We start from the raw sequence: 26873 nt of genomic DNA, 5'->3' as shown, positions 1-26873 counted from the left end.
CAACAAGTGGAAAAATCCCCTGATCATAAGGATATGTCTGCAGAACCAGGACTGATCTATACTCCTCTCTTCCATTCTGAACGGGTTACGAGCCGTTACATCGTCGAATCTTGGTGTTGCGGACGACCCCATGAGAAAGCCAATCACAGAAAGAAAGCACATGCCCATCGGGTTTCACAGGCCTTGAGACATCTCTGGCTACATTTTTGACAACGGGAAAGTAGTAGATGAAGCGGACCTCCGCCGGGCCAAGCAGTGCTAAGGCTGCCCTTACCCTAGAAGAATATTGAGGCAATCAGACTGGCATCTGGAAACGGATATCTATGCCCAGTCATGAGTCTCTCTTCAATTTTCACCCTGCCGCGGACAGGTGATAAATTGAAAAGATGAAGCAGGAGAAAATACCACCTTCTTTCTTCGGATATTCTGCTAGGCGATCACTGTTATGTGCGAGTATGCAATGGGCAAAGTTCTAGGAGAGTCGGTGATATCTCTTGCAAATAACGTAGAGGACGAAGTCGGCTCAGGGCCTATAAATCTACGTACATTGCCCGCAATGATTCGGGACATTCACATCATAGTTCAATCATTTCTCAAAATACTGACAAGATTGCAACCACTTTTGTGCAAGAAGATCAAACATTACCCAGCTGTATCCAGTAATCTCCATCGACATCCACCATGCTCTTTACAGTCTTCTCGGCGGTTGTGCTAGCCATTGCACGTCACGCATGCGCTTATCCCGTGGAGGGAGATGAGCGCTCGGGTTTAGATGTCACGTTAAGCCAAATCAGTGACACCCGTATCAAAGCAGTGGTCAAAAACACCGGTGCGGAGGAAGTGACTTTTGTCCATTTGAACTTTTTCCATGACAGTGCTCCGGTCAAGAAGGTGACAGTTTATCAAGACGGTATACATTCAATTACTTGGTGTAGTGATCATCTCGTGGTCTAACGTTACTCAGAGAATGAGGTCATGTTTGAAGGCATCAAGCGTCGGTTCAAGCTTCAGGGGCTCACGTCTGAGGCTCTCACAACACTCGCCGCCGGAGAGGCTCTTGAGGATGAATTTGACATTGCAGCCACCAATACTCTGTCCCATGGTGGCGCAGTGACTTTGCGATCTAATGGCCTGGTTCCCCTTGTTAACGGCGGTGCCGTTTCTGGGTATTTGCCGTACCATTCAAATGACCTGAAGATCGACGTTGATGCAGACAAAGCGTCCCGGGTGGCCAAGGCCATCAAGCCTCTTGGCCGTCGTACGCAAGAGAGCTGTAGTGACTCGAGCCGCAAGGCCGCTTTGAAAAAGGCTCTGAGCAACACGGTCTCTCTGGCTAATGCTGCAGCAGAGGCGGCCCTATCCGGCTCCGCTACCAAATTTAATGAATATTTCAGGACCACCAGCAGCTCAACTCGCCAGGATGTAGCGGCTCGGCTGAAGGCCGTCGCAAAGGAAGCTCAGTCGACAAACTCTGGATCGACGCAGTATTTCTGCTCCGATGAATATGGCTACTGCGAGACCAATGTTTTGGCGTATACGTTGCCCTCTTTGAATGTGATCGCCAACTGTGACCTTTATTACTCCGATCTGCCAGCCTTGACCAATTCTTGTCACAGCCAAGATCAGGCAACCACCACCTTGCATGAATTCACTCATGCTCCTGGTGTCTATAGTCCTGGGACCGACGACCTAGGTTATGGATATGCGGCGGCGACCGCATTGGGAAGCAGCGAGGCCGTGAACAACGCGGACACATACGCTCTGTACGCTAACGGTAAGTCTGTAGCACCCCCGAACCTATGCACACGGGTGAATTGACCGACGAATAATAGCCATCAACTTGAACTGCTAGAAGCAATGACCGAGACAGTGAAAGTCCGGGGAGTGGGACATGAACACCAAAGGGTGTGCTGGTCGGATTCGAAATTATGTCTTAATTTGAGGCGGATCAAATAAAGATTTGAGTTTCCTGAAATCGGCTAGATCCTTGGTAGCGAAATCCCAATAGGAAGTTCAAGTTGTAAATTAGCCCAAGATAAATTGCCGATTTTTGATCCGCAACAAGCAGGGTGCGGTCCCTCGATTTTGGATGTATGTTTGTCCATGCCGTTCGTCACTTCAACCAACGTCCTTGGCGTTCGAGGAAACAGTAGAAGTTGCGTAATATATCACCAATTTTATCTATCTGACTTCCGCCGGGGTTCCTGGTCTTCCCTGTTTGGAGGTCCACATATGATTTGCTTCTACCAGTTCCATTGCATTATCGCAGCTTGGGTAATAACGCTATGTATAGGCACCTGTTTCTGTGAAGACCGCGTTTTTATAGTTACTTTCGGTCTAGTATATATATCCAGTGGTATACCTCGGGGGCATAAGCGGAGGAAGATACGAGACCAGGTGGTGCTTTCAAAGCCGTGCGAGATCGCAATGTCCAATACTCTGCCAGGAGAGGGAGATTATCAAATCGGATGGTAGAGTAAGATAAAGCAATCCAGGTTGTTTCCTTACGTGTCAATGGCACAAGATGTAAGGCAAGTAATTCGACTGGGGACATTGCGACCGTGACGTCTCTGGAAAGAATCTCTTGGACAACTGGAGACACCTGCGAATGATCGGCTGATGCCGAGAAAGTCTGGTCATCGAAAGTAGCGATTGCGTCACTGGTGCTTTTGTCAAGGATCACATCGAAGGGGGCGAAGCAAGAAAGCGCAGCGACGTCCGCCCACGAGAGCAGGTCGGTTTGATGCCAATGCATGGCCTTGGCGGGGGGGTGGTTGCGTTCGGCCTCTCTTCCCAATCGGACCGCTTCGAAGGAGAAATCAGCATTCTGTGAGCAGAAACAGTGTAAGCAAGAAGGCTGTACGAAGAAATTGAAGGTTCGTCCACGTTCACCACAGCATCGCAGCGGCTGTGATGACAGGATGGGATGGGGGAGGGAACCAACAACTATGCCATTTCCAGCCCACTGGCGCTCATGGCAGGCATCTCGTAACCTCACGCCGAGTTGCGAGATACCTGGGCCCAAATGCAAGACGCGGGGAGTTGAACCTTCAAAACCAGGTTTGTGCTCCAAATTAGACAAGACGATATCAATCAGTGCTTCGCCCGAATTGAGCCATTCACAGGCATCTCGACCGGTCGCAAACCGGTGATTCCAGAATTCCGGATCATTGTAGTCCGGGGCACCGGTGATCTTAGTATGCGTCCTCCGCGTTGCCATGCTCGAGGGCAAAAAGAGTTTTACTTGAAGGCGCTGATCCGCGAGATGCCACCGACACAAGGTCATGTGACTAGATCACCGTCTTTCTCCACTTCCTTCACAGTCTATTTTCCAGCCTGTGGCGCGCACTTGGGTCATAGTTTCCATGGTAATAGTATTGAATTTAGAGGCTTATATACTTGCATGATTTTTAAACCTCGACCACGACAGACATCTGTTCCCGTGTCTTTTCGGGTCGTAACGCATTTGGGTATGATCTATACTCTTGCGGAAAGCATCACCATTTTGATTAACATCAATTGTGAACCAATCGAATCTGCCTTTTTATAATCATGTGTTCCTTCTGCACATTCTTCCTATTTTTTGGATCCAAATTTTCCTTTTTGGATGACAATGTTCAGTGTATACGGACAATAAAACTCGCTTGATAACAGTATGAAATACGCTCCGTAAAGCCGGTTGCTCATTCCGGCAAGGTTGACTTTACTCCTGAAAGCCTAGAAGCCTCAGCTAGCAATTAGCTACCACTGAGTGGTGCACTCTGTCATTGTAAAGAGAATTACGGGGCAGAGGTATGGTAACCTGTTTACTTGGGGGCCCATCTCCGCTCAAAGGTGACAGTAGATCCCGAGATTGTTTCTAATCCATTAGCTCTGGTCTCACCCCTTCGGAACTCTGCCCATCCTCCTGTCTTTATCCCATTCCTTCAAATTGATTGGTAGACTTTTCTTCATATCGAGATTAAATGAATCGTGCCAGCGATGATACTCAATTCCTGGGAGCCGGAGGCGTAAGAGCTGGGCTATGTCTTCAGAAAAAAAATCTGAGTTGTATAACGGCCTCCACTGCGAAAAAGCCGAATCATCTCCAATTTCCCCCATATTCAAAGAAATGATTTGATATTTTCACCGTGAAATGTAAGTGAGAGAGAGAGAGAGTAGTCAGGCGAACTACTCTTAGTTGAGACTCAATAAGCTCGATGCTGCAATTATGTATTGAAAAGGAATAGGATAAAAAATGAGTCTGGAACAAAAGATCGATGACGGTGCTAGTCATCGTGTCTGAGGGTAGTATCGTCCAATAAATTCATCTATGCCAGCCACTGGTTTGAATGTGGCACTCTGCGATCGTACCAACGGTGATGAGCAGATTGAGGATGGGAAGTTGAGAAACGGGAAGGTTACAGGCGGACTAGGCCTTTTGCCACGGCGTTGCCGGTCGCAGCGCACGAGGCGTATTGCCGGGAGGGGAAAGGGTGGCACTTCGAAGGTCTACCACATCTTTCACTGTCAGCACGAATCCTGTGGTGCCGGCGTGGCGCCCGTTGAAGAACGATTAGGTTAGATGATGAGCAGTACCGCATGATTCTAGAGTCTCTCTGGACCTCATAAAGTGATCATCTTCTGTGGCAGAGATTCCTCTTGTACTCTCATTTTGCTGAGATGCAGATGTCATCGAGTTTCAGTGCTGTTTATGATGCTCCGAGACCCTTGACTTGGATCGCAATTCGCCTGATACCCGAAAGATTGCTAGCAAGCTCGGCCTCTCAAGCAAACTGCGTTACCTTCACCATATGCACAATAAATCTGAGACGTCGGAATCCCTCTTCTGCATTGATAACCTAAGCTCTGTCACTCGCCAACACCAAGGAGGCTGTGGTTAACGGGAATTACTAAGAGTAGCCGTATCCCCGCACTCGAGATATGATTGCGAGAAGGATTTTGCATAAAAAAGAGAGCAGTGATTTCATGAAAGGTGATGAGAAGCGAAGATTTCCTAGATTTTCACGCAGGCAACACCGCCCTAACGTCTGGACATTGCCAGTCACAAGGCCAGTTGGTCGAGTGGCAGGGGTTTTTTGGATCAGTCTAAGCTAGCGAAGCATAGTACTATTATGGCTTACCCCTCGTGTTTTCCAATCAGAAACTAGTAAATAGACCGATACTGGAGTTCTCAGCCTTCTACCATGTAGGATCCAGTGTGGGGAGCTCTCATGTAGTTTCCACTCATGGGTGCGGGCACTCTTATAACTTTGACCAGCTCAGTTGCATCAGAGCTTCTCGGGGCGATGCGAAGTGGAGGTTGCTTGGACGAAATCATACACCAAGAGGAGTAGTAGACGAAGACGACAACAAGGAAAAAGACGAAAAATGATGTTGGGATCGTGTCGAAGCTAGGAACTGGCTTCGCGGGGGATAGGAGAATGTCCGCTAGCGGTTGTGAGGTTCAATTTGCTCAACAGGAGCTTCCCGCGGCGACTCCCCTTGGTTTGTCAGGGGGTGTCCCACCGGCTGCTATTCGTTCGCAAGGTGTGCTGGTTCCCGATAAAGAAAAGGTTGAAAGAGTAGTGAGGGAAGACGTTTCCCCGATAGAATTTGATGCCAGGGTGACCAGCGCGAACGAGACGGCTTTCAAGTTTGAGTCGATTAAAGAGGTGGTCGTTGCTATTGTGGCAGCGGTAGTGGAAATTTTCTATCCTTCTGTGTCCTCGCTTCAGCCATGAGGACATAAGCGACGGAGGTCCATAGCATCGAGAATCCGATCTACAGTGCGGTCACTTGGTTTATACTAGTAATTTTTAGTTTTATAAAGGGTATAAATTATCATTACATCGAGAAGCTAATCATCTCGCGAGATTTCTTCCTTCCATTGCTTGAAGGCCGTCTCATAGAGCGCATCGTCGGTGATCATCTCCCACCCGATCAATGCAAGCGACTTGCCGACAACCACTGCTTCCTCATGAGCTTCATCGGTCCCAGCTGCCGCTGTAAATGTAGGATGATGAGGGAAGCTTTTTTCGGAGGTTGGGATCCCAAACATGGTATGAAGAGTCGGGGTCACATAACTGACATTACCTAAACCGGGAATTTAGATCGTGTTCCACTCATCTATCTCTATTGAAATGGAAAGAGAATTTCTTACCAATATCGGAGGATCCTGTCATAACCTTGTCATGTCGCTTGAGCACTTTGCGACCATACGCACCCATGTGAATCTGATATCGCTCGCAAAGAGTATCGTTTAATCGTACGTCCGTATAAAGTTCGTTTCTGTAAGCCCATCAAAGATGAGCGACCGGGTTAGTGAGCGTGCTCCAACAAAGTTTTAAGGCAGACAATGTGGAAATCAGCATCGTACTCTTCGATATGAACTTCACATCCCGTGGCTAACGCGCCAGCTTCGATGCACTTGCGCACTTTGGTGATTAGGATGTTCAAACCCTTGAGGGATGGACTTCGAACTTGCCAAAAGGCCTTTGTATACGCCGGAATCACGTTGGCCACCTTGGGAGTATCCATGAACGCACAGTGAATGCGTTGATCAGGTAAAAGTTGCTGTCGTAACACAGCAACATTATTGTATGATGTGACCAAGGCATCCAATGCGTTGACCCCATCCCACGGATTGCCTCCTGCGTGGGCACTCTTTCCCGTGAATTCGCAATGAATGTTCTTGCGAGCGTTCATCAGGGTTCCGGCAATGCCTTCGGAGTCCCCCTGCTCCGGGAAGAGCTTCTTAGGTCCCGAATGGCTAGAAAAACGCTTGTCAGAGACCATATGGAAGAATTATTGAGTGGACATTCGAGATGAACATACGCCATGAGAGAGATGTCTACGTTCTTATAGGCCCCAGCGTCGATAAGAACTGCCTTTCCACCTCCATTTTCCTCCGCGGGGGTCCCGAGCAACTGAGTCCGCCCTGGGAGGCCATACTTCTTAAGGATCAAAGACAAAGCGAGGAAAGCCGCAATGCTGCTTGTGGCGATCAGGTTATGGCCACAGGCATGTCCAATCCCTGGCAGCGCATCGTATTCGGCATTGAAGTTAATTAAACGCCCCCCGGACCCACTCAGTGCTTCGAAGGAGGTTTCCAGACCATAGGCATGTCGAGTGACTGTGAAGCCTTGCGCCTCTAGGAAGTCACAAATCGTATCGTGCGCACGATGTTCTTTGTAGGCGAGTTCGGGGTTGGACCAGATCTAGAGAGAATATTTCGTCAGAATTCTAGAACGTGTAAGGTTGCAGTTTCTAGGTTAACATTGAAAACTGTATATTAGGGCGACTATACCTCACGATTTAGACTCCGTAACGATTCCTGCAGGGTCTCGAGAGCCGCATCCACTGCAGCTCGGATGTCGTCGATCTCAATAGGTGAAACGGTCATTTTCGGGTATCTCACAAGAAATGTGATCGCAGTGATTCGGTCCGTTCGATTTTCGGCTCCTCCATTGAGCAATTGGGCGCGTCGAGTATATTTAACGCCAGCGGCTATGGCGAGGGGGACCCTTGCGACGTCGCATCCGAGGCATCCTATCTCCTCGCCAATCTCCAACGCCTTCCCCGTTCCAGTGGGGAGTGCTTTGCCGACGATCCACCTGTCAGGGCTTCTGTGTTCGGAATAGAACCCATCTTCTCCGGACGGAGTACAAAGTTCGTTGCTTTCCTTGATAGCAAAATTGGACTTCCCGCTCGGCAAAGCAGTGGTGGATCCTCCTCCCCACGATTCCTCCATTTGAATCTGTGGGGTAGGCGTGATGAGCGCATGGCGGACCTGCAGATGCTAATCACGTTCGGTCAATGGCTGTATCCCCGCGCGTCGGCAAATGATAATCGGTGTGGATTGCCGACCAAACGGCCGGGGGTGCTGATTACCGACGGGCCTCCCCATTGGCTGAACTGCCGATGTACCCTAATCTCGGATGCGCTTCCCTGGCGATTGGTGCTTTGCAAGGTTATCTCGAGGCTACATCGACACTCAGCCTCGAGGCCAAGGCGCCTGGATATCGAATTCGGCACATGCGCTTGCTTCGTGAGGTCTTTGATTGCCGATATCGTAGACCGTTCGTGGGATATCGGATCATTCCCATATCGTCTCTGTTATCGTTCTCATGTTGCCGTGACTCGTGACTAACGAGAAAGCGGGTAAGTCGAATCACAAGAGGATTTTCGACGTTGGTCTCTCTGAGATCCGTGTATCTACAGGCTCAGCAAAGAAGATACTGAGCCTTTCGGGTGCGGTGCGGTCTCCACGTTTCCTGTATTCCGCCTATCGCCACCTTCTTGGGTCGGGCTTAGCGCAAGTGTTTCGCCCCCTCCCCTTTTCCCCGGAGAACATATAATCTAGAAGCTTTCGAACATGCGGGATTCCTCTCTCGATTTCAAATCAACCGTATTTCTTGGTCAAGTGAACGAATTTCAACTTCCATTGGATTATTATCTGCAAACAGATTATATCGGCCAAGTGTTCGCACCAGTATACTATCATGGAAAAGGAGCATCCTCCTGCCGGAGGTCATCCTCCTCTCGATTTGGACATGCTGAAAGTGGGATCCAACCCTGTCGCTCGTGATGTTGATTTTGGACAAGTTCTCGAAACTGCCGCCACGCCAGAAATGGAACGAAGAGTTCTCTGGAAGCTGGACTTGTTGTATGTCATCCCCAGGTGTCCCTAAAAGTGCACCACTCATATCATTATTTCAGTTTAATACCCCTAATGGGATTCTGCTATATGCTTCAATATATGGACAAACTGGCACTCAGCCAGTCAACCCTTTTCAATCTCACAGAAGACCTCGTATGCCGCCCTATATACCGCCTTGTTGTTTTAAGCAAAGGTACAAGGATACAATGGCTGACAACATACTATTCTCTAGAATTTGAAAGGAACTGAGTATAATTGGGCGTCCGCCATCTTCTATTTCGGATATTTTGCCTGGAGCTGGCCAAGTTCCTATCTCATCGTGAAACTCCCACTGGGCAAGTACCTGAGTCTGGCAGTCTTCCTTTGGGGAGGAATCCTCATGTGCCATGCCGCTTGTACCTCCTTCAGTGGATTGATGGCTGCGAGATTCTTCCTTGGTGTGGGAGAGGCCTCCATTGCTCCTGGTTTTGCCCTTATTACCGGCATGTTTTACAAGCGAGAAGAGCAGCCGGCACGACAGGCTGCCTGGTTTGTTGGAAACTCGATTGCCAGTATTATTGGTGGCCTTGTTGCGTACGGAATCGGATTGATTCACAATAACAATGTGACGAACTGGCAGCTGCTGTTCCTCATTCTCGGTGCGGTCACGTCTGGATACGGATTTGTCCTTTTAGCCTTCCTACCCGACTCTCCAGTGAAGGTTATATTCTTTAACCAAGCTGAGAAGACCATCGCCCTTCAACGAACACTCAAGAACAAGACAGGAGTCATGGATGTGGGTAAATTTAAATGGGGGCAGGCTTTCATGGCCATCAAAGATCCTCAAACCTGGTTCCTGGTTCTGTACACTCTATGCGTCAACCTTTGCAATGGTGGTATCACCAGCTTTTCTTCCATCATCATTGCCGGCTTTGGGTTTTCCAATCTCAAGTCTCTTCTTATCCAGATGCCAATGGGAGCAGCACAACTGGTATTTCTGGTTTTGACATCTGGTTTTGCAACCTTCTTCCGTCAAACCCGAATTCTCATGATGATATTGAATACAGCTGTATCGATGATTGGGATGATTCTCATCTGGAAACTGGATGATGATGACCGTGCAGGACGGATGACAGGTCTATGCCTGGGTGCTGTATTTGCTGCCAATATACCACTCTCTCTGAGCATCATCAGTTCGAATGTTGCCGGGTTCACCAAAAAAAGTACAGTGAGCGGCTTGATGTTTGTAGCGTATTGTGTCGGCAACATTGTTGGTCCTCAATTCTTCCTCCCTTCAGAGAAGCCAGGATACCCTGTGAGTTGAACCTTTCCTTTTGTTGACTCATGACAGTACTTCGATGGCTAATGGAAAACTAGACCGGCATCAAAGCAGCTATGTCAGGCTTGGCTTTTGGAATGTTCTTCTTGATTTGTTTATATGTGTACTACACATGGGAAAATCGGCGACGAGATCGGCTCTTTGGATCGCCAAGGCAGTTGACTGAGGCAGAGGAGTTACAAGATGAATTCTCCAATAAGACAGATCATGAGATAGAGAGTTTCCGGTATCTTCTTTAGATATCTGCGATTCAATGAACAGAATCACTTGGAAAACTTTCGGTCATTTTAAATATGCTTTTCCTTGTTTCGTTTGTATCGTGTCCCATGACAAACCAGCAAATATTTTGCGAAGAAGTCCTCAGCAAAGTCATCAAAAGGTTCATATGTTGCACCTAGCTGATGTGCAGCTGCAATGCCCGAGATGCAGGCAATTTCGTGCATATTCTATATCCTATGGGTCAGGATCGCATTCATGAGATAGTTCAAAGTGGTACTCACCACCATCGTCCAACTCCCCGCATAAAGCGTGTGGTTCTTGCCGTTGATAAACATCAGTCCGGGTACCACCCGTAGGTAATGCTGCCACCGATGCCCAAACTGATGCCACCATTTGCGAGAGATAATTTTCGAAGCATCTATTTCATTCCAGGTCCACAATTCCTTATCTTGATCATTTAAGTATATAGTCTGGAAGACATGCTTGTCCAGTGGTCTGGAAGGCTCGCCTACTCCAAGTCTGTTGCGGAATTGGTGTTGATAGGTAGATACATCAAAACCCATTTCAATATTCTGTGGGGCAGAAGCAAAGGAGTGGGTGAAATACATTGGACGAAATCCCAACCAACCGTCCTTTTGGCAAAGAGGTTGCTGCTCCGCAAACGAGATCTGGTCCTCCCTCTTCCTGGTTGAGGGCTGTGCACATAGTGTTGGGTGAAATTGAGCTTCGAATATCTGCTGAAAGTACTTGGAATCCGAATGGGTTATCGTAATATCATCAAAGAATTTCACACCGTTGAGAACGTATTTCTCGCGCCATGTGGCATGTCCATCAAGAAGTCTTCTTGCCTCGTCTGCAGGACAGCAAAGAACAAGTTCATCGAATGTCTCGATTGAGCATTCCCCTTCCTGCTGCTGCGTTCTGCTATTGTCTTGAGACATCAATTTCAATACAATACTTTTTTTGCTGCGTTCCAGAACAGTGACTGAAGAGTGAAATCGGCTTCTAACCCCCTTTGACTCCAAATCTGTTATCCAGTCCTTGTAGAAGTTACCCAGATTAGGAAATGTGTACATCATTGGGAGGTTTGGCAACAATGTATCTGGATCATATTCCCACAGCTTCATCTGGGGGTCATCGAACAACCGCTCAAGCAGTACGCTCGGCACATTTGGGGTTTGATTTCCCGTGCCAAGGAACAAAGCAAGAAGAGGTAGAACCATCTTATTACTGAAGTCGTCGCTGAAGAAGAACAGACGAAGAATCAATCTGACTGGAATAATGCCGAGAATTGGCATCAAGTACTTGATCCATTTCAAAACACGGCCGAGTTTCTTGATTTCATGAGAATGTCGATCTACCAGCGGACTGGGGAAAACGTTCGTCCAAAAATCATCACGTCCTTTGCCAAAGGATACCTGAAGTTTGACCGGATGAGGTTCATAATTGTACCGGCGAAACAAGCGAAAAGTGTGTCGAAATATGGCCGATCCGCCTTGGACACCGTCGTTCAACCAACTGGCGCCATACTTGGTTTCATCCAAGGAAATTGATGTCGCTTGACCGCCTGCATGAGATTCAATATCGATGATTGTGACCTCGAAGCGGTCCGGGTGAGCTACCAGTGCAGAAGCGCAGGACTGAATAGTATACTTTAGTCCTGTTCTAATTTTTCCATACTTATTCACTCATTTATACATACCATGCCCGCGGCTCCGGCTCCTATGATTGCCACTTTTTTCTTCGTGCGTGACTCTGGCATTTTGGGATGAAATGGAAAAGTGGGTAGCTTAATTGCAACATAGTCAAAACCCCGGAGATAACTACCTTTTTATTGTATCCAGAACCCCGATGTGATGCGATCATCCCTGATCATACTGGTGATGTCAGGGCGGAACATTCCTGGCGATGAACCAATCATCATCCCATAAACCGAAAACCAACATTGCGGTTTCTCCTATGCCCTAAAAAGGGATGATGATGACTAAACCCGTATTTTCGTAATTCAATTTAAAGGATCAGACCTAAGCTCTTGATCAAGGGCGAAGGTGTGGCCTGTTAGTCATTATGCTATTATTATGGCGAATTTGCCGCCCATTAAAAAGGCTGACTTTCGAAATTCGATTAGTACCCCGGTTAAATATTACACTATACACTATATGGATGAGCCTCAGGATGAGCCTCAGGCCGACCGGGGTCATTACCCTATGCTAGGGGAGATTACGATGGTTAAGTTGCTGACAATGGATTCGATCATGGCGTATTATCAGTCCATAAAGTATAGGCTCGATTAATAGAAACCAGAACTAGCTTCATGAGGATCTCAGTATACAGGTCAGTTGGATGATCCTGGAAATATATGCTTTCTAGGTGTCTCCGATCTATGTTAATAAAGTTTATATTGAATTTCCCGCTCGCAATACTCTCTGAATCTTGCTTTCAGAAAAGAAAAAAAAAGATACAAGACTGGCTTCCTTGTCAGCAATCACAATGAGGGCGTCGTAATGATCACGTTCCATGATTAGCCTTTTTCTAACTCTACTTCGCCAATTTCTTTATCCCTAGCCATCTCAGGAAGCCACGCTTTTACATCTCGGATCCGCCACTCGATTGAAATCAGATATCAAATACGTCAACTTGGGCAGAGCCTAGGGGTGGAACCGTTCATATTGTCTTCACTGACATAGTGAAATACCCGTCCCGCTCCTTGGAATCAATATGCTGACTCAATATGCCAATTGGCTTATTGATTATCGTGTGCCTTATCAACCCGTGCACAGACCAGCCGAAACCCCCGCGTCATCGGAGGCTCTCCAGTTTTTCTCTCTTCTGCCATCTCCCGCACCCTCCGCCCCACGTTTTCTGCGATTCTGATCCTGTCAGTCGCTCCCCTCATGTCTACCGATTGAAACATCGCGAGACTCATTGAGAGGCGGGGGTTTCGCTTGAATCTTCATGTCCGGAAGGAACGCGCCGCGCTCGAAGAATGGTTCGTTGTTGCTCTTTGCTCTGCCTTCTGGCTCTTTTTGGCTTGCTTCAAATGCCGAGAGACCTGTGCATGAACATCTAACTGACCGGATCATTACTTCCACCCATCAGGCTGCAGTACTTGCCGCCGGCGCAAGGTGAAATGCGGCGAAGAACGTCCCGTTTGCAACCGCTGCGTGAACCTACGCCTGAACTGTGAGTGGGGGGTGCCCGTGAAGCGCGGTCGCAGTGGTCAGATCCGACATCTCCAACCCGCGCCAACCTCTGGCCCGGATCAGCTCATCTGGCCAGCGCCGGACGCTGGCGAGGTGGTGGATATCGCCCCAGAGGCTCTGGTCGCCGGTCTCTCCCCCGTCTCCTGGCCAGGCGACGCGATCGTCCTGGAGACGCCCCCAATCGCCCCATTCTATCCGGCCATTCCTCCCCCGGCCCGAATCCCGACTCCGCTCTACCCGCCATTGAGTGTCACAGAAGTCGCTTGCGCCAATTCCCTCACGCTAACCGAACATGATCAAAAATACTTTCAATATTTCCCTTCCTCCTCCATCGTCTACTATTATATGAAAGGATGGCACTGGAGCAGCTTGTGCTATCTATATCAAGGCCCCGCGGCCACCAACAAGGTGATCATGCGCATGATCCTGGCGTTGTCCGCTAGTGATATGCACCGGCATGGATTGGTCGTGCGATCCCCCGGCCGTCCCACAGCAGAAGATCATGGTAGATATCACTACAGCCTGGCGGTCAAGGAATTCCGGCAGTTGCTCGAGACTCCCCGGCGGCACGTCTCGGTCGCGGAGCTGGAGACCATCTTTGCCACCATGTTTCTTATGGTCACTTATGAATGGCAATTTGGTCACTCCGTCCGGCATCTCCAATTACATCTTCATGGAGTCCGATCCCTCATCGAGTCCCATCCCCAACTATTCCGCCTTAAGGACGTGAACGATGTCCTTTTGACGCCTGAGAAATCTCCGAACAACGCATCCTCGGAAGAGACTACCACTAGTTCCAGAGTCTCCTTCATCTCTGAACAGTTTCTCCTCTGGATCTTGTAAGTACTTCACCGCCACATCACTGTTACCACATCTTCCCCCTTTGGCGCCATGTTCGGCTCCCTCGCCGCCTTCCTCACGCGCCCGACAAAGTTGTCCTGGAATTCCACGCTTATCAAATTGTAGATACATCGACGCTAGCTGCCGACCCATGGGCTTGACCGAGTCATTATACGACTATGTCATGCAATCCAACAATCCAGCATTGCATCCTGATCATCTACATCGATGTGCCCGTCTATGGGGCCGGTGTTTTTGGGGTGAAAAGTATCCCGATCAAGAGGTGTTGGACGACATTGAAAACTACCGAGCCCTCGAGCTACTACATTCTGGCTTTGTTATGCGCTATCGAACTTGGAGAGTGCTTGTGGACTCGGGGGCTGGATCTGAATCGGCCGAGTCGCTTTTCCGAGAGATCCTATCCATTCGTGAGGTACGTCTTCTATCTTGATAAATTTTGGGAGCCCACCACCAGTCGGCCCATCCTTCGCTGTGGCTGTAATTCTGACTGTTGATCTCATAGAAATACTCCGATTTGTTCATCACAGCGAGATACGCCGGCACTGTCTCGGCCCGGCGCACGCTCAACACCATCTTTATGGCCGTATGCACGTTCTACGCTCAGATTCTGCTCCATCGTCGACTCCTCTGCGTGGAAAGCCCGCCGGCCGCCATTCACCGACAAGCAACGGCCGGGATCGTAGATATTGCTCAGAAACAATTCGCATCCGACCCACGGCTGCTGCGTCGGCTCCATTGGCCGCTCTTGATGGCAATCATCGAGACCGGTGATACTAGCCACCAGGTGTGGCTTCGTCAACGTCTTTTTGAACTGCGCGACTTCCATTCGGAATACGTGTGGGCGAACGAGGTGGCCGATGATATCCTAGTCCAGCAGGACGTGAACCAGGGCTGTTACGTGAATCTCGCCGATTTGCTCCTTCAACGGTTCCATCCGCAATAAAGTATACCTGTGAATTTCTGTATATCTAGTCATAATTTCTATAGACTTTAATATGTATGCGCCCACGCGTCCAATGATGATTGATTAGCTATTGTTTTTCATGGATTGTTTTCCAGGAAATAGGCATCGTAGGCGACTTCGCCCTTTGCCCTGGTCGCCCGTCCGACAATGACTCGATCGTTCATCCACCGATATTTCTCATCACCCGTTTCGATCTTGACATGCAGATGGAACCAATACTGGCTGGGATCCACCGGGCCTCCTTCCATCAAGGCCTTGAGCACCTCCGGAGGGCCTGCACGAGTTCCCTCTGTCCTACTCCTGTGTTAATTCTATCTATCATCCGGAACAATGTTCGAGCCCATGGAAAAGTTTGGGATCAAGCTACCCATTAGGGGCCAAAAAATTGCTTCTTACCGAATGTACAGAAATGCGCCGTCGTCGCTCTTGATGACGTAGTTGGTATTCACATGCGTGGTTTGATCCTCCTCCACAATCCTGGATGCATTGAAGAATATCAGCATCTTTCCAGATCTTCCACGGCTTCGAACATACATAAAATCTGCGCCTCCGGGCACAACCTCCCCGTTGAGGAATGGCCCCCGCACAGTGCCGGACATTATCGGCACGCAGCGCCGCCGCCCATAGGGACCGTGGCCAATCTCCATCGGTGAATCCACTGCACATCGCAGAGTAAAGAGGTGAGTGAGCTTGGGCGGGGGTGCCAGAGTGTTCATTATACCGGTTGAGAAATTGGAGGAGTGTTGGGAGCCAAGCAATGCGGGGGAAAGTACAGATGAAAAGAATGCCTGTTGCGTGGGGGTGTGGAGACAGTTTCACGGGCTACATTTTTGATGCAAATTCTGCGAGTGGATCAATAGGTCATCTGGTTTACCTGTGGGGTTCTTTTAGATCGCCTAGATGGATATTGTCTCTTTACAAATATTTGCTTAAGTCTTTTCTTCGGTGACTTGGTTGCTTTGAAGACGCTAGCAACTCGATGGCAATTTCTGAGAGTCAATATTACTGTACATACCAATTTCGCTCCTTTTGACTTTTATGTTTTGCGGTTTTGAAAGAAACATCTATACTTTATAATAGGCAAGAATTCATAGTGATGCACAGAATAAAGCTCAACACTTGGACTACAGTCAATGGAGAGATCTCTGGACTTCCGCGTCACGAGTATTTGTCGCTCAAATCCATATACTCCCGCGGGATCAGCCGGAGCCTTGACATCATGAGCACTGTTGCCATTTCCAGTCAAGATTGGCACAGTCAAATTAAGAACGCTGCTATCGCAATGATATATTCTTTGGAATCTGAAAAATTCATTGCTCTCTTTCATTTCAGCGATGCATGCGTGATTCCATTCCACAGGCACCATATATTCACTGTTGGATGGTACATTTGTACTACAACTGAATTGGCCCAAGAGGGCCCAAGAGGGTCAGGAATGATCAGGTAGCGAAATATCAAATAGACCTAAGTCCCAATGAACGAGCAATGGGCTATCCTACTAAATGTTGGAAACCCAAGGCATTCTGGTACTATAGTATATCTTTAGGGGCAATATTTTTGGTCAGTGTAGGATGACCAGGCCCTAGAGATCATGATTTTATTTGGTCTATTTTGCTTCTCTTTTCCTAAATTTTACTTTCCTTGCGCTTCATCAATATCTATATACTTCTGGGATCCATTGAAAGGTATCACAAAGGAGTAAAGAGTCGCTGTGGAAAAGGCAGTGTGACTGGATGAGTTGCCACTGCCATAGCCATAAGGAGAGATTGGGAGGGCTGACGGAGATCTTTTAGTCAAAGACAACGGTCTTGTGTCCATTCAGCAGTACCCGCCGCTCAGTGACAAACTTCACCGCGGTGGCCAGCACATTGCTCTCGACATTACTTCCGGCATGGGTAAGCTCCTTGGGACTCATGCCGTGATTGACCCGAACGACATTTTGCTCAATAATGGGGCCTTCATCAAGGTCACTGGTGACAAAGTGGGCGGTGGCTCCAATAATCTTGACGCCACGGTCATAAGCCTGGTGGTAGGGCTTGGCACCTTTGAAAGAAGGCAAGAAGCTGTGGTGGATGTTGATGATACGGCCAGACATGGCCTCACACAGAGTCGGTGACAAAACCTGCATGTAGCGGGCTAGGACAATAAGATCGATATTGTGCTCGCGCACCAGCTCCAGGATCTGAGCCTCCTGCTGCGCCTTGGTGTCAGCGGTGACGGGAAGGTGGTGGAAAGGGATGTTGTAGGTCGCAGCGAGGGTCGCGAAGTCGGGGTGGTTGGAGATGATCAGAGGCACCTCAATGTTCAGCTGTCCGGTAGACTGGCGGAAGAGCAGGTCGTTAAGGCAGTGGCCAATCTTGGAGACCATGATCAGCACGCGGGGCTTCTGGGTGGTGGGGTGGATCTCGAAGTCCATAGAAAAGGACTGCGCAGTGGACTCGAATGCAGCGCACAGCTTTTCCAACTCCGGCTCCTCGGTACTTTCGGCTGCCGGCGCAAAGCGCACGCGCATGAAGAAGCGCTTGGAGGTGGCATCACCGAATTGGGAGGAATCAACTATATTGAGGTTGTGCTGGACGAGGAAGGCCGTGACGGCGTGGACAATTCCGGGGCGGTCGGGGCCCGAGAGGGTGAGGATGAAGCTGGAAGCCATGTTGAAATTGCGCAGAAGAGAAACGGGTGTTGAATCCGTGGGGAACACAAGATAGCGCACAATAACAGGGAAATCACCGTGTCGGAGTCGAAACCAAAAATCCCACTTTCCACGACGACGCCGATCGCGGCGATGAGTCATCCGATCGGCTCCACGCGGGCACTTTAACCCTATTAACCTACTTTGAACACAACTAGGGCCCGACGACTGCAGCATTGTAGATGGCCCTTCTTGCTGTACTTATTCATTGGCTGGTATCACTTTTGTCTGGCCAGAACTCCTAGGGCTCGTCTATGAGGTTGAACATCATCTTCGGCATTCCGGTACCTGAATGGTTCTTCAAGTTGGGTAGTCCCTCAGAATAGGCGCTCTGATGTTCCCCTCTCCAACCCCATCTCTTACCCCAATCGCACTAATGCAAAGGACCCCTGCACCTCAACGACGCAGCCAGGGTATAATTGCCGACTTCTGCCTGCAGAATCCGGAATCTACCCTGTGACCAGCTTGTCACGGACAGAGTATGCTGGCTTAATCGGGGTTGACTTTTGGCCATTGCGGCGGGATCCGGTACGATACTCCTCCGGGATACTGAGCATTTAGCCGCCCAGTTCCTGGTCAAAAATGGCATAGTTGGCTTCTGCCCCAGAAATCTAATTATTTTCCAGGGGAGGGTGGCATTCATGCCATCATGCAGAACGGACTTCTTCACGGCCTCTTCTCCGAAACATGGGGAGATGAGCCCCACTGCAGGCGGTCACTTTTCATTTCGCCTCCAGGCCATTCCCTTCGGGTGCCAGGCATTTCCTCCGTGTCCTCGGAGTACGATTGTCCCTGGCTCCTTTGGGAAGTATCTGAAGAATGGCCAGGACGGCCAAGCGGACCGTTCCGCCGTGTAGCGTCTGTATCTACAAGCCCTCTGTTGCATACTCTTCCGGCTTGTTTGGTGAAGAGAGTAGTATATAAAGTGTTCGACACAACCAAGTCTTCAATTTTTTTTCATCAAGCAAAAAGTTCCAACCGGTCTCCTCATATTTCTCTTTCTTTAAATTCACAAAGTTGAGACGGATTGAATTTGGCCCAAGATGACTGCGGCCATCTCTTACCAAATTTATAAAACTGCCCTTCTTTTGTCTGCCTTTCTGGGTATTGCAAACGCCCAGCAAGTCGGCACCTATACGACAGAGACTCACCCCTCGCTGACCTGGTCCAAATGCACCAGTAGCGGCAGCTGCACATCGCAGAGTGGCAAGGTGGTCATTGATGCAAACTGGCGTTGGGTGCACTCCACCAGTAGCTCCACCAACTGCTATACTGGGCAAACATGGGATGCGACTCTCTGCCCGGATGATGTGACTTGCGCAGCCAACTGCGCCCTCGATGGCGCCGATTACAGTAGCACTTATGGTGTGACGACAAGTGGCAATCAGCTGCGCCTGAACTTTGTCACGCAGTCCTCGAACAAGAATATCGGGTCTCGTCTGTACCTGCTGCAGGATGACACTACTTACCAGACCTTCGACCTTTTGAACCAGGAGTTCACCTTTGATGTCGATGTCTCCCATCTTCCGTGTGGTCTCAATGGTGCCTTGTATTTCGTCAACATGGACGCTGACGGCGGCATGTCCCGCTATTCTACCAACAAGGCCGGCGCCAAATACGGAACGGGTTATTGTGATTCCCAGTGCCCTCGCGACCTGAAGTTTATCAATGGCCAAGCCAACGTGGAGGGCTGGGAGCCTTCATCCACTGACGTCAACTCTGGCATTGGGAATCATGGCTCCTGCTGCGCCGAAATGGATGTCTGGGAGGCCAATTCTATCTCCAATGCCTATACTCCCCACCCATGTGATACCCCGACACAGACCATGTGCGAAACGGATGGCTGTGGAGGTACATATAGCAGCGATCGCTACGGTGGCACTTGTGACCCGGACGGATGTGATTTCAACCCTTACCGAATGGGTAACACCACGTTCTATGGATCCGGAGAGATTGTCGATACCTCTTCTACCTTTACCGTTGTGACACAGTTCATCACAGACGATGGTACTTCGTCTGGCACTTTGTCCGAGATCAAGCGCTTTTACGTCCAGAATGGCAAGGTCATCCCCAACTCGGCATCCACGATCAGCGGAGTGAGCGGAAACTCCATCACCTCCTCGTTTTGCACAGCACAAAAGACTGCTTTTGGTGATACGGACGTATTCAGCGAGCATGGTGGCATGTCGGGAATGAGCGCCGGTCTTGCAGAAGGCATGGTTCTAGTCATGAGTCTGTGGGATGATCATTATGCCAACATGCTTTGGTTGGACAGCACCTACCCAACTGATGCCTCATCCACGACCCCGGGCGCCAAGCGAGGCACTTGCGATATCTCATCGGGTGACCCAGACACCATCGAGACGGAGGATGCCGATTCCTATGTCATCTACTCGAACATCAAGTTTGGCCCGCTGGGCTCGACATTCAGCTCTAGCTCTTCCGGCTCTGGATCGACAACCTCGACTACCTCGACTACCAAGACCACCTCGACCACCTCGACTACCAAGACCACCTCCACCTCGACAACCACATCCTCTGGGTCGAGCAGCACGGGTGCGGCCCACTGGGCGCAGTGTGGCGGTATTGGCTGGACTGGGGCAACTACCTGCGCCAGCGGGTATACTTGCACCAAGCAGAACGATTACTACTCTCAGTGCCTGTAGAATAAGCGAGAGCGTGAGGGAAATGGAATGATGATATTTGGTCTAAAGAAATGAAAGGTTGGATGAAAGGAAAGAGAGAGTAACAGGGTGAAGACCCGCGCACACAGTCGTTTCCTATTGTTCCTACTTGGTCTTTGGTAGAAGTTTTGTTTCAATTGAATTTTCTCTTTTTCTTTGCTCATCTTAGTAGCTTCCCATGCACTTTAATTTGATCATTCTATTCCTCTTCTCCCCTGATTTCTGGAAATAATCTCGAGAAGACCCCGACCCCGCATCCCCGCATTTCCGTCCTGTCTTCCTCCGATCCTTCGGATTCGGCATTGTCGTCCTCCCCTGCAGGCACTGCCCGCACTATTCAGCCACTAGTAGGAATCATTCGCTAATTATCCGGGGCTTCAGAAACGCCCCCTAAGCGACAGAGCCTTCCCCGGGTCTAGCGTAGCCCCTGTGGCGGTCTCTTATACTTGATGACATGTGTAAAAACATGGATGCAGAGCAACGCCATGCGGAGGGCGCTCCGCAGGTGTAAGCCACCTCGCATTACCGAGGTCCCTTCAGGGGTGCGTGGCTGCCCCATGCTCTTCCTCTGTTCCCAACCCTGTTAAATTAATCCTCGGAATGATGTAGTGCGTGCATTTTGGTGCCTCGTAACAGATTTGAATACGAAGATCAGGGCTACGTTGGCGGAGTTGCAGGCTGCACATGTTGATTCCTCAAAAATACTCCAATACTCTTCTTACACTCTGTGCAGACTCACAGAACATCTAGATTAGAAAGAGCCAAGCAATGAGATCTTTCAGATTTCGGAATCATGCTGATCATGGTTGATCGTTCTCTGCCGCTTGTTCTACAACTGGTTTGCGGAACAACGGAGCGTGCTGTCAAGGCGCAGAAGATGGCAGGGCGGGACGTGAAGAAGATCCGCCCACTCAGACAAAACGCCGATGACCCCCCGGATGACACCCCCATCACGCTAAAGACGACTGTGACTGGCGGGAATCATGTCCGTGCGTAGCGATTCACGGAAATGAAAACTGGTGAGCCCAAGCCCGAGCCACGTCGCAGCAGGTAGATTAACTAGGCGCTAAAATAAGAACTATAATATAATCTGCAATGGATGGGGTGCAGGAAACTCAAGGCCGTCATGCTGACCATCATTTCCTGCCGAGAACCCTCAGTTTCAGAGCCCGTGCCGAATTCGGATATTATTTGAGCTGTCGCTTGGTATCGTCACACCATTCCCTCCTGCGCGGGTTTCCTTCATTTAGAGATCTCTACTCCATACACTTCGGGCCATCGATCCAAGTCATACTGGGCGAACCGGCACTCAAGAGCCATTATCTCATCACGTATCCGCTAGCCCCTGACATCGCCACACTCTCCATCTTCTATCGAGACCACATGTGGGCATAAATGGAAACTCTGGAAAATGACTCCACTTTGTCCAAAATCATCTGTGGGGATGATGTAGTCCCCTCTTCTGGCCCTTGGGGAGGGTGGGTGCTCTTCACGGCCTCCCCGTCTAGTGCAGTCCCACTCCGTATAAAGGGGATGCTCGGTCCCCATCCCAGGCTTTTCTCATTATATTTGCACAGTCCCTTGACATGCGACATCTTGTGACATTTCATGATGGCTATTCTCGCGAACCTCCAGACAAGACATAGGCAGCATCTGACGCAGTTGTACCCAACAATGACAATCATAGCATTGAAAGCTACACTGAAGATGAGATATCGATGGGCAAATTGCTGCTAATTTTGCTCCTCGTGGGTTCGAGATTCAAGAAGCTTGATTGAATATTAAATATCAATCGATAATACGCGACTTCAAGTATCAACGAGCTGAATACTTTCCAGCATTCCCCGGAAATCCCTCTCCATATCAGACCCGACTCAAGCCACTTGAAGCTCTTTGGGTATGACAGCACCTTTGAAGAGTATGATACCCTTCTTGTTAGTGATCCTTTGATGTTTCTTTCCCCTTGTGTCCTCATGAGGCACATTGACCATATAGACTCGTTACACCAATTTTCAGGCATACACATCGCTTCTCTGGTTCACAGGCATTCAGTGTGGTTGTGCTGCATATAACATGCTCTCTTAGCTCTGATCCTAGCCCAAGTCCTAGTCCAAATCCTCTTCCCCAGAGCGGCATCATGGAGGATCGCCACAACCGAACGCGGGTGTCGTCGCTGCCGACGACCGTTAGAATGCGGGAAAATACTTACCCGCATGTGTGGGGGAGCTTTTCTCCGGCTTGTGGGCGCTGCCGAAACTTTCTTAAGGATGCTCTGCGAAATGCCGGGGCGAGAAAGCGAATTGCCCTCGGGCCCGCAGGAATCATAGCTTGAAGCTGCTAATCCCAACGAAGGTCTTCGGTGTAAAGTGACCGGCGAAGAGCATGCATCATGACGGCGCATCTCACTCGATAGCCGAGGCTCTCCGCTCGAAGGATAGATCGCTATGCGACTGTAGGAAGCCCAACACGCATGGACTCGTTCCTCGATAAAGACTGCAAGGAGATAGTCACCAATAGGTCGCCTCTTATTAGTGCTCGAATGAAGATAGTAGATATATGATGTTCACGGAAGACCGAGATTGAAAGCCCTCGAACTGTAGACATCTAATTTGAAGTCCAAATTGAAGTAGGGAGTACTTAGAACCCATTCAATACCTCCTCTACTCCTACCATACCATTACTCTCCTTTGTTCTTGTCAAACGAGACTTCACTAGGTAGCAAAATAAGCATATTTTTAAGCATCCTGATTGGATGAAACTGAAGATTTGCAGGGTTCCATATGCAAGGGTTTCGCAATCAACGGCACGACCCCGATCTCCAGTCACTACTACGCAACTAGTTAGGAGAAGACAAATGGGGTTAGGATCGCCTACTGTCGCGTGCGTTCAAGAGCCTCTCCTTGAGGCGTCTATTGCTCTATTGCTACAGATGGTTTTTCTGGGAATTCGTGGCAGAAGGTTGGATCAGGTTTCGGTACATATATGCGCATTCATCATGTCATCTTATCTGATGGGTTTTAGATAGCGTACACGAGTTGAACCATAATAAGAGGGAACAATAGTCAAAAAGACAAAAAAAAAAATCAATAAAACGCTAAATCCAAATGCAATGCAAGATTTCCAAATCTCATCTCACGGCCTTCAGGTTTTTTGAGGGTCCGGGATCGTGTTCACTGCGGTGCTCCGTGGGGAAATTCACAGCTTGGTGGCCATCGAACGCTCGAAGGAGGACTTGGGGGGAGCGGAGTTGGGGTTGGGGTGGTGCTCCTTCTTGGCCATGGTGACGTTGTAGGTCAGGTCGAGCTCGGCCTTGGGGTCGTCAGTCTTGGGCTTGAAGTCAACAACCAGGTCATCCTTGACGGCAAAGACGGAATCGATCTTAAGGTGGGGGTCGGTGCTGGGGTAGATCTGGTTGATGACGGTGGCGTATTCGGGGTGGGTGATCATCAAGTGGATGTGCGCGGGGCGCATGGGGGAGCGGTCCATCAGGTTGAGCAGGACACCGGCAGGGCCGTCGGTAGGCAACGAGTAGGCAGTGGGGTGGTAGCAGTACCAGTAGAACTCGCCATTCTCGTTGGAGCGGAACTTGCCACGCAGGTTGTTCTCGCTCTGGTTGGGATCCTGGAAGTCGTACTGGGCATTGGCGGACGCCTGCCAGATATCGAGGACGGCGCCGACGATGGGCTTGCCGGTCTCCATGTCAGTCAGACGACCGTGCATGTAGGTGACCCGGCCGTTGTCCAGAGGATCCTGGATGATGCTATCGCCCAGAGCACGGAAGGGAGCGTTGGGAGACCAGAAGGGGCCCAGAATGACGTTGGAGGTGGGAGACAGGCCCTGCTCGGTCACGATCTTGTTGGCAATCTCATCGACGAGCGACTCGAGGCCGATGACGTCGCAGCAGCGGTGACCCTCGTTACGAATGGGAGTGCTGATCTGACCGATAGAGTTGATGAACTCAACGCCCATCATCCACTCGGCGGGGGTCAGCTCGACCTCACGGGCGAAGTCGTGGATGTGACGGATGAGAGCACCCAAGAGAACGCGAGCACGCTCGGGGGTCTTGGGACCCATGGCGTTGACCACCTGGTCAGTGAAGGTGGGGTCGAAGCGAGAGTTCTGAGCAGCCATGGCGACGATAGGTGTGTTGGGATATAGAGGAGGTATGAGGGAAGTATAAGATATGAAGTATAGAAGTGGAGTGGGGGGGGATGAGAAAGAGCGGGCGACGCAGGACCTTTTTATAATTCAGGCCTGGTAGTGATTCATGCGCAAAGGCAATTCTGGCTCTGGCAATTTACCCCGGAAAGCAGCTGTGCATAATCGCTTTTCTCGTCCCCGGACCGTCGTGGCGGCAATCAACCGCGGAGGCTCCCGGGGGCAAAAAAAAAAAAGTAACGGGGTGGAAGTACCGAGTGTATGCGGCGCCCATTGCAAAGTGACCTGGCTGGACTGGCCCCCGCGAGTGAAACTGCCCGGCAGCCAGTCACCGCCCAACTCCCGCGCTTTCGGGATTGTGTTGTTCCCAATGCCGCGTTCGGCGTCGCCACCATCCCGACGCTCCCGAGTCCCTGCTGGTTGTGCCAACCGCAAGTTTCCTCTGGATCAGCCCATTCAGACCCGCTGTGATTCGTGCTAGAACGGACCCATCCCCCGGGTTTGAGCCTTTGCGATTATGGCCACCCCCGACTGGGCATGGCAAAACGCATCTGACGGATGCGTGCCGCCTCTCGCTGCCGGCTCCCCGCACTCCCACCCTGGATAAGACTTTGGTGCGGGCGTCTATATTCTGTATCCTCAACTCGGGAGTTCTGCTTGAGCTTTGCTTTACTCCGCGCATCGTATGATCCGTTCAGCGCTCTCGCTCAGGGCCTCCTTCTGTCAGCCTCTCTTCCCACGATCGCTACGATCCTTCTCCCATTCCCCTGCCGCCGCCATGAAGCACCATCTGATGGTCGGGACGTGGACCGCCCCCGGGCGCATCTACACTGTCCAATTCGACGATGAGGCCCTCACCTTGGACCTGGTCAAAAAGACCGACATTCCCGAGGCCGAACCCATCTCGTGGATGACCTTTTCCCACGACAAGAAGGCCATCTATGGCGCCGCCATGAAAAAGTGGAACAGCTTCGCTGTCCACAGCCCGACCGAGATCGTGCACCAAGCATCGCACCCGGTTGCCGGTCATCGTACGTTATGGTCCTACTCCTCCTAAGCACTCTCTTAAAGCAATTGAGGACAAATATCTCCTGTTTTCTTTTGATCTGCCAAAGGCGACAATTGCCATTGGCACCTCAAATTTAGCTAGATCGCGCCCCCACTAACAACCTCAATGTAGCTCTCGCCCCGAGCGCGGACACCAACACCCGCGCCATCTTCGTGCTCGCGGCCCATAAGCCCCCCTTCAATGTCTATGGCAACCCCTTCTACAAGTACGCCGGGTACGGGAACGTCTTCTCGGTCAAGCCGGACGGAGCTCTTGACGCCAATGTCCAGAATTATGAGTACGACCCCAACACCGGAATTCACGGTATGGTGTTCGACCCCACCGAGACCTACCTCTACTCCGCAGATCTCCAGGCCAACAAGATCTGGACACATAAGAAGGATGCGGAGACGGGTCAATTGACCCTGGTCGACTGCCTGGAGGCCCCTGATGCCGGTGACCACCCTCGTTGGGTCGAGATGCACCCCAGCGGCAAGTATCTATATGCGCTGATGGAGGCGGGCAACCGTCTGGCTGTCTACGTAATTGACGAGCGCACCCACAAGCCGGTGTTTACCCATATCACCTACCCGCTCCTCCCGCCTGGTCAGTAGTTTCTTAGAGGAGGAAGAAGATGAAGAGAAGTTGTATGTGCGAGGGCTAATGATGGTGATAATTGCTAGGTCTTCCGCCACGCAACAAATACCGCGGCGACGTGACCTTCACGACCCGCAGTGGTGAGTATCTGTTTGCGACCACCCGGTCCAACCACTTCGATGTCACCGGCTACATCACGGCGTTCAAGCTAGGCCCCTCCGGCGAGATTGAGCGCCAGCTCTTCATCAACCCCACCTCGACCAGTGGCGGTCATTCCAACGCGGTCAGCCCCTGCGACTTTAGCGATGAGTGGTTGGCGCTGTGCGACGACCAGCTGGGTTTTGTCGAGATGTACCGCTGGCACGACGAGAAGCTGGCCCGCGTGGCCCGCGTGGACATTCCAGAGCAGGGCTTTGGCATGAACGCCATCTGGTATGATTAAACGAGAAAACTTCTAAGGAAAAAGAAAAGAAGAGAAGGAAATAAAA

At 50.2% G+C, this 26873-nt stretch overlaps 13 protein-coding genes across 13 annotated transcripts; 7 read left to right on the top strand and 6 right to left on the bottom strand.

Moving 5' to 3' along the window:
- Positions 1-681: 681 nt before the first annotated feature.
- On the top strand, positions 682-1852 carry mep20 (uncharacterized protein; the record flags this gene model as incomplete). The annotated part of the gene is made up of 3 exons (XM_057077002.1): positions 682-910; positions 965-1774; positions 1833-1852. 3 exons carry the CDS (start codon positions 682-684, stop codon positions 1850-1852), a joined length of 1059 nt encoding a protein of 352 aa, XP_056936507.1.
- A 474-nt stretch (positions 1853-2326) lies between these two features.
- N7462_005276 (uncharacterized protein) lies at positions 2327-3220 on the bottom strand (the record flags this gene model as incomplete). The annotated part of the gene is made up of 1 exon (XM_057077001.1): positions 2327-3220. One exon carries the CDS (start codon positions 3218-3220, stop codon positions 2327-2329), a length of 894 nt encoding a protein of 297 aa, XP_056936506.1.
- Positions 3221-5423: 2203 nt separating this feature from the next.
- N7462_005275 (uncharacterized protein) lies at positions 5424-5723 on the top strand (the record flags this gene model as incomplete). The annotated part of the gene is made up of 1 exon (XM_057077000.1): positions 5424-5723. One exon carries the CDS (start codon positions 5424-5426, stop codon positions 5721-5723), a length of 300 nt encoding a protein of 99 aa, XP_056936505.1.
- A 116-nt stretch (positions 5724-5839) lies between these two features.
- N7462_005274 (M20 family metallopeptidase) lies at positions 5840-7384 on the bottom strand (the record flags this gene model as incomplete). The annotated part of the gene is made up of 5 exons (XM_057076999.1): positions 5840-6075; positions 6143-6270; positions 6359-6751; positions 6817-7199; positions 7289-7384. 5 exons carry the CDS (start codon positions 7382-7384, stop codon positions 5840-5842), a joined length of 1236 nt encoding a protein of 411 aa, XP_056936504.1.
- Positions 7385-8483: 1099 nt separating this feature from the next.
- On the top strand, positions 8484-10198 carry N7462_005273 (uncharacterized protein; the record flags this gene model as incomplete). The annotated part of the gene is made up of 4 exons (XM_057076998.1): positions 8484-8647; positions 8701-8794; positions 8874-9935; positions 9998-10198. The coding sequence occupies 4 exons, from the start codon at positions 8484-8486 to the stop codon at positions 10196-10198; spliced, it is 1521 nt and encodes a 506-aa protein (XP_056936503.1).
- A 48-nt stretch (positions 10199-10246) lies between these two features.
- N7462_005272 (putative flavin-containing amine oxidasedehydrogenase) lies at positions 10247-11940 on the bottom strand (the record flags this gene model as incomplete). The annotated part of the gene is made up of 3 exons (XM_057076997.1): positions 10247-10405; positions 10460-11818; positions 11881-11940. 3 exons carry the CDS (start codon positions 11938-11940, stop codon positions 10247-10249), a joined length of 1578 nt encoding a protein of 525 aa, XP_056936502.1.
- A 1193-nt stretch (positions 11941-13133) lies between these two features.
- On the top strand, positions 13134-15185 carry N7462_005271 (Zn(II)2Cys6 transcription factor; the record flags this gene model as incomplete). The annotated part of the gene is made up of 4 exons (XM_057076996.1): positions 13134-13167; positions 13278-14220; positions 14348-14654; positions 14745-15185. The coding sequence occupies 4 exons, from the start codon at positions 13134-13136 to the stop codon at positions 15183-15185; spliced, it is 1725 nt and encodes a 574-aa protein (XP_056936501.1).
- A 98-nt stretch (positions 15186-15283) lies between these two features.
- Positions 15284-15922, bottom strand: N7462_005270 (DUF3237 domain-containing protein; the record flags this gene model as incomplete). Its single annotated transcript, XM_057076995.1, has 3 exons — positions 15284-15500; positions 15603-15683; positions 15741-15922. 3 exons carry the CDS (start codon positions 15920-15922, stop codon positions 15284-15286), a joined length of 480 nt encoding a protein of 159 aa, XP_056936500.1.
- A 1073-nt stretch (positions 15923-16995) lies between these two features.
- N7462_005269 (formyltetrahydrofolate deformylase) lies at positions 16996-17859 on the bottom strand (the record flags this gene model as incomplete). Its single annotated transcript, XM_057076994.1, has 1 exon — positions 16996-17859. One exon carries the CDS (start codon positions 17857-17859, stop codon positions 16996-16998), a length of 864 nt encoding a protein of 287 aa, XP_056936499.1.
- Positions 17860-18941: 1082 nt separating this feature from the next.
- cbhB (putative 1,4-beta-D-glucan-cellobiohydrolyase) lies at positions 18942-20564 on the top strand (the record flags this gene model as incomplete). The annotated part of the gene is made up of 1 exon (XM_057076993.1): positions 18942-20564. The coding sequence occupies one exon, from the start codon at positions 18942-18944 to the stop codon at positions 20562-20564; it is 1623 nt and encodes a 540-aa protein (XP_056936498.1).
- An 811-nt stretch (positions 20565-21375) lies between these two features.
- N7462_005267 (uncharacterized protein) lies at positions 21376-21579 on the top strand (the record flags this gene model as incomplete). The annotated part of the gene is made up of 1 exon (XM_057076992.1): positions 21376-21579. One exon carries the CDS (start codon positions 21376-21378, stop codon positions 21577-21579), a length of 204 nt encoding a protein of 67 aa, XP_056936497.1.
- Positions 21580-23777: 2198 nt separating this feature from the next.
- Positions 23778-24713, bottom strand: N7462_005266 (putative catechol dioxygenase; the record flags this gene model as incomplete). The annotated part of the gene is made up of 1 exon (XM_057076991.1): positions 23778-24713. The coding sequence occupies one exon, from the start codon at positions 24711-24713 to the stop codon at positions 23778-23780; it is 936 nt and encodes a 311-aa protein (XP_056936496.1).
- An 805-nt stretch (positions 24714-25518) lies between these two features.
- N7462_005265 (lactonase family protein) lies at positions 25519-26827 on the top strand (the record flags this gene model as incomplete). Its single annotated transcript, XM_057076990.1, has 3 exons — positions 25519-25771; positions 25921-26394; positions 26472-26827. The coding sequence occupies 3 exons, from the start codon at positions 25519-25521 to the stop codon at positions 26825-26827; spliced, it is 1083 nt and encodes a 360-aa protein (XP_056936495.1).
- Positions 26828-26873: the final 46 nt, after the last annotated feature.

Source organism: Penicillium macrosclerotiorum (assembly GCF_028827735.1).
Source record: "Penicillium macrosclerotiorum strain IBT 26536 chromosome Unknown utg000003l_segment0_segment0, whole genome shotgun sequence".
NCBI lineage: Eukaryota > Fungi > Ascomycota > Eurotiomycetes > Eurotiales > Aspergillaceae > Penicillium > Penicillium macrosclerotiorum.
Note: the sequence above shows the minus strand (reverse complement) of the source record. Positions and strands in the feature narration are given on the sequence as shown.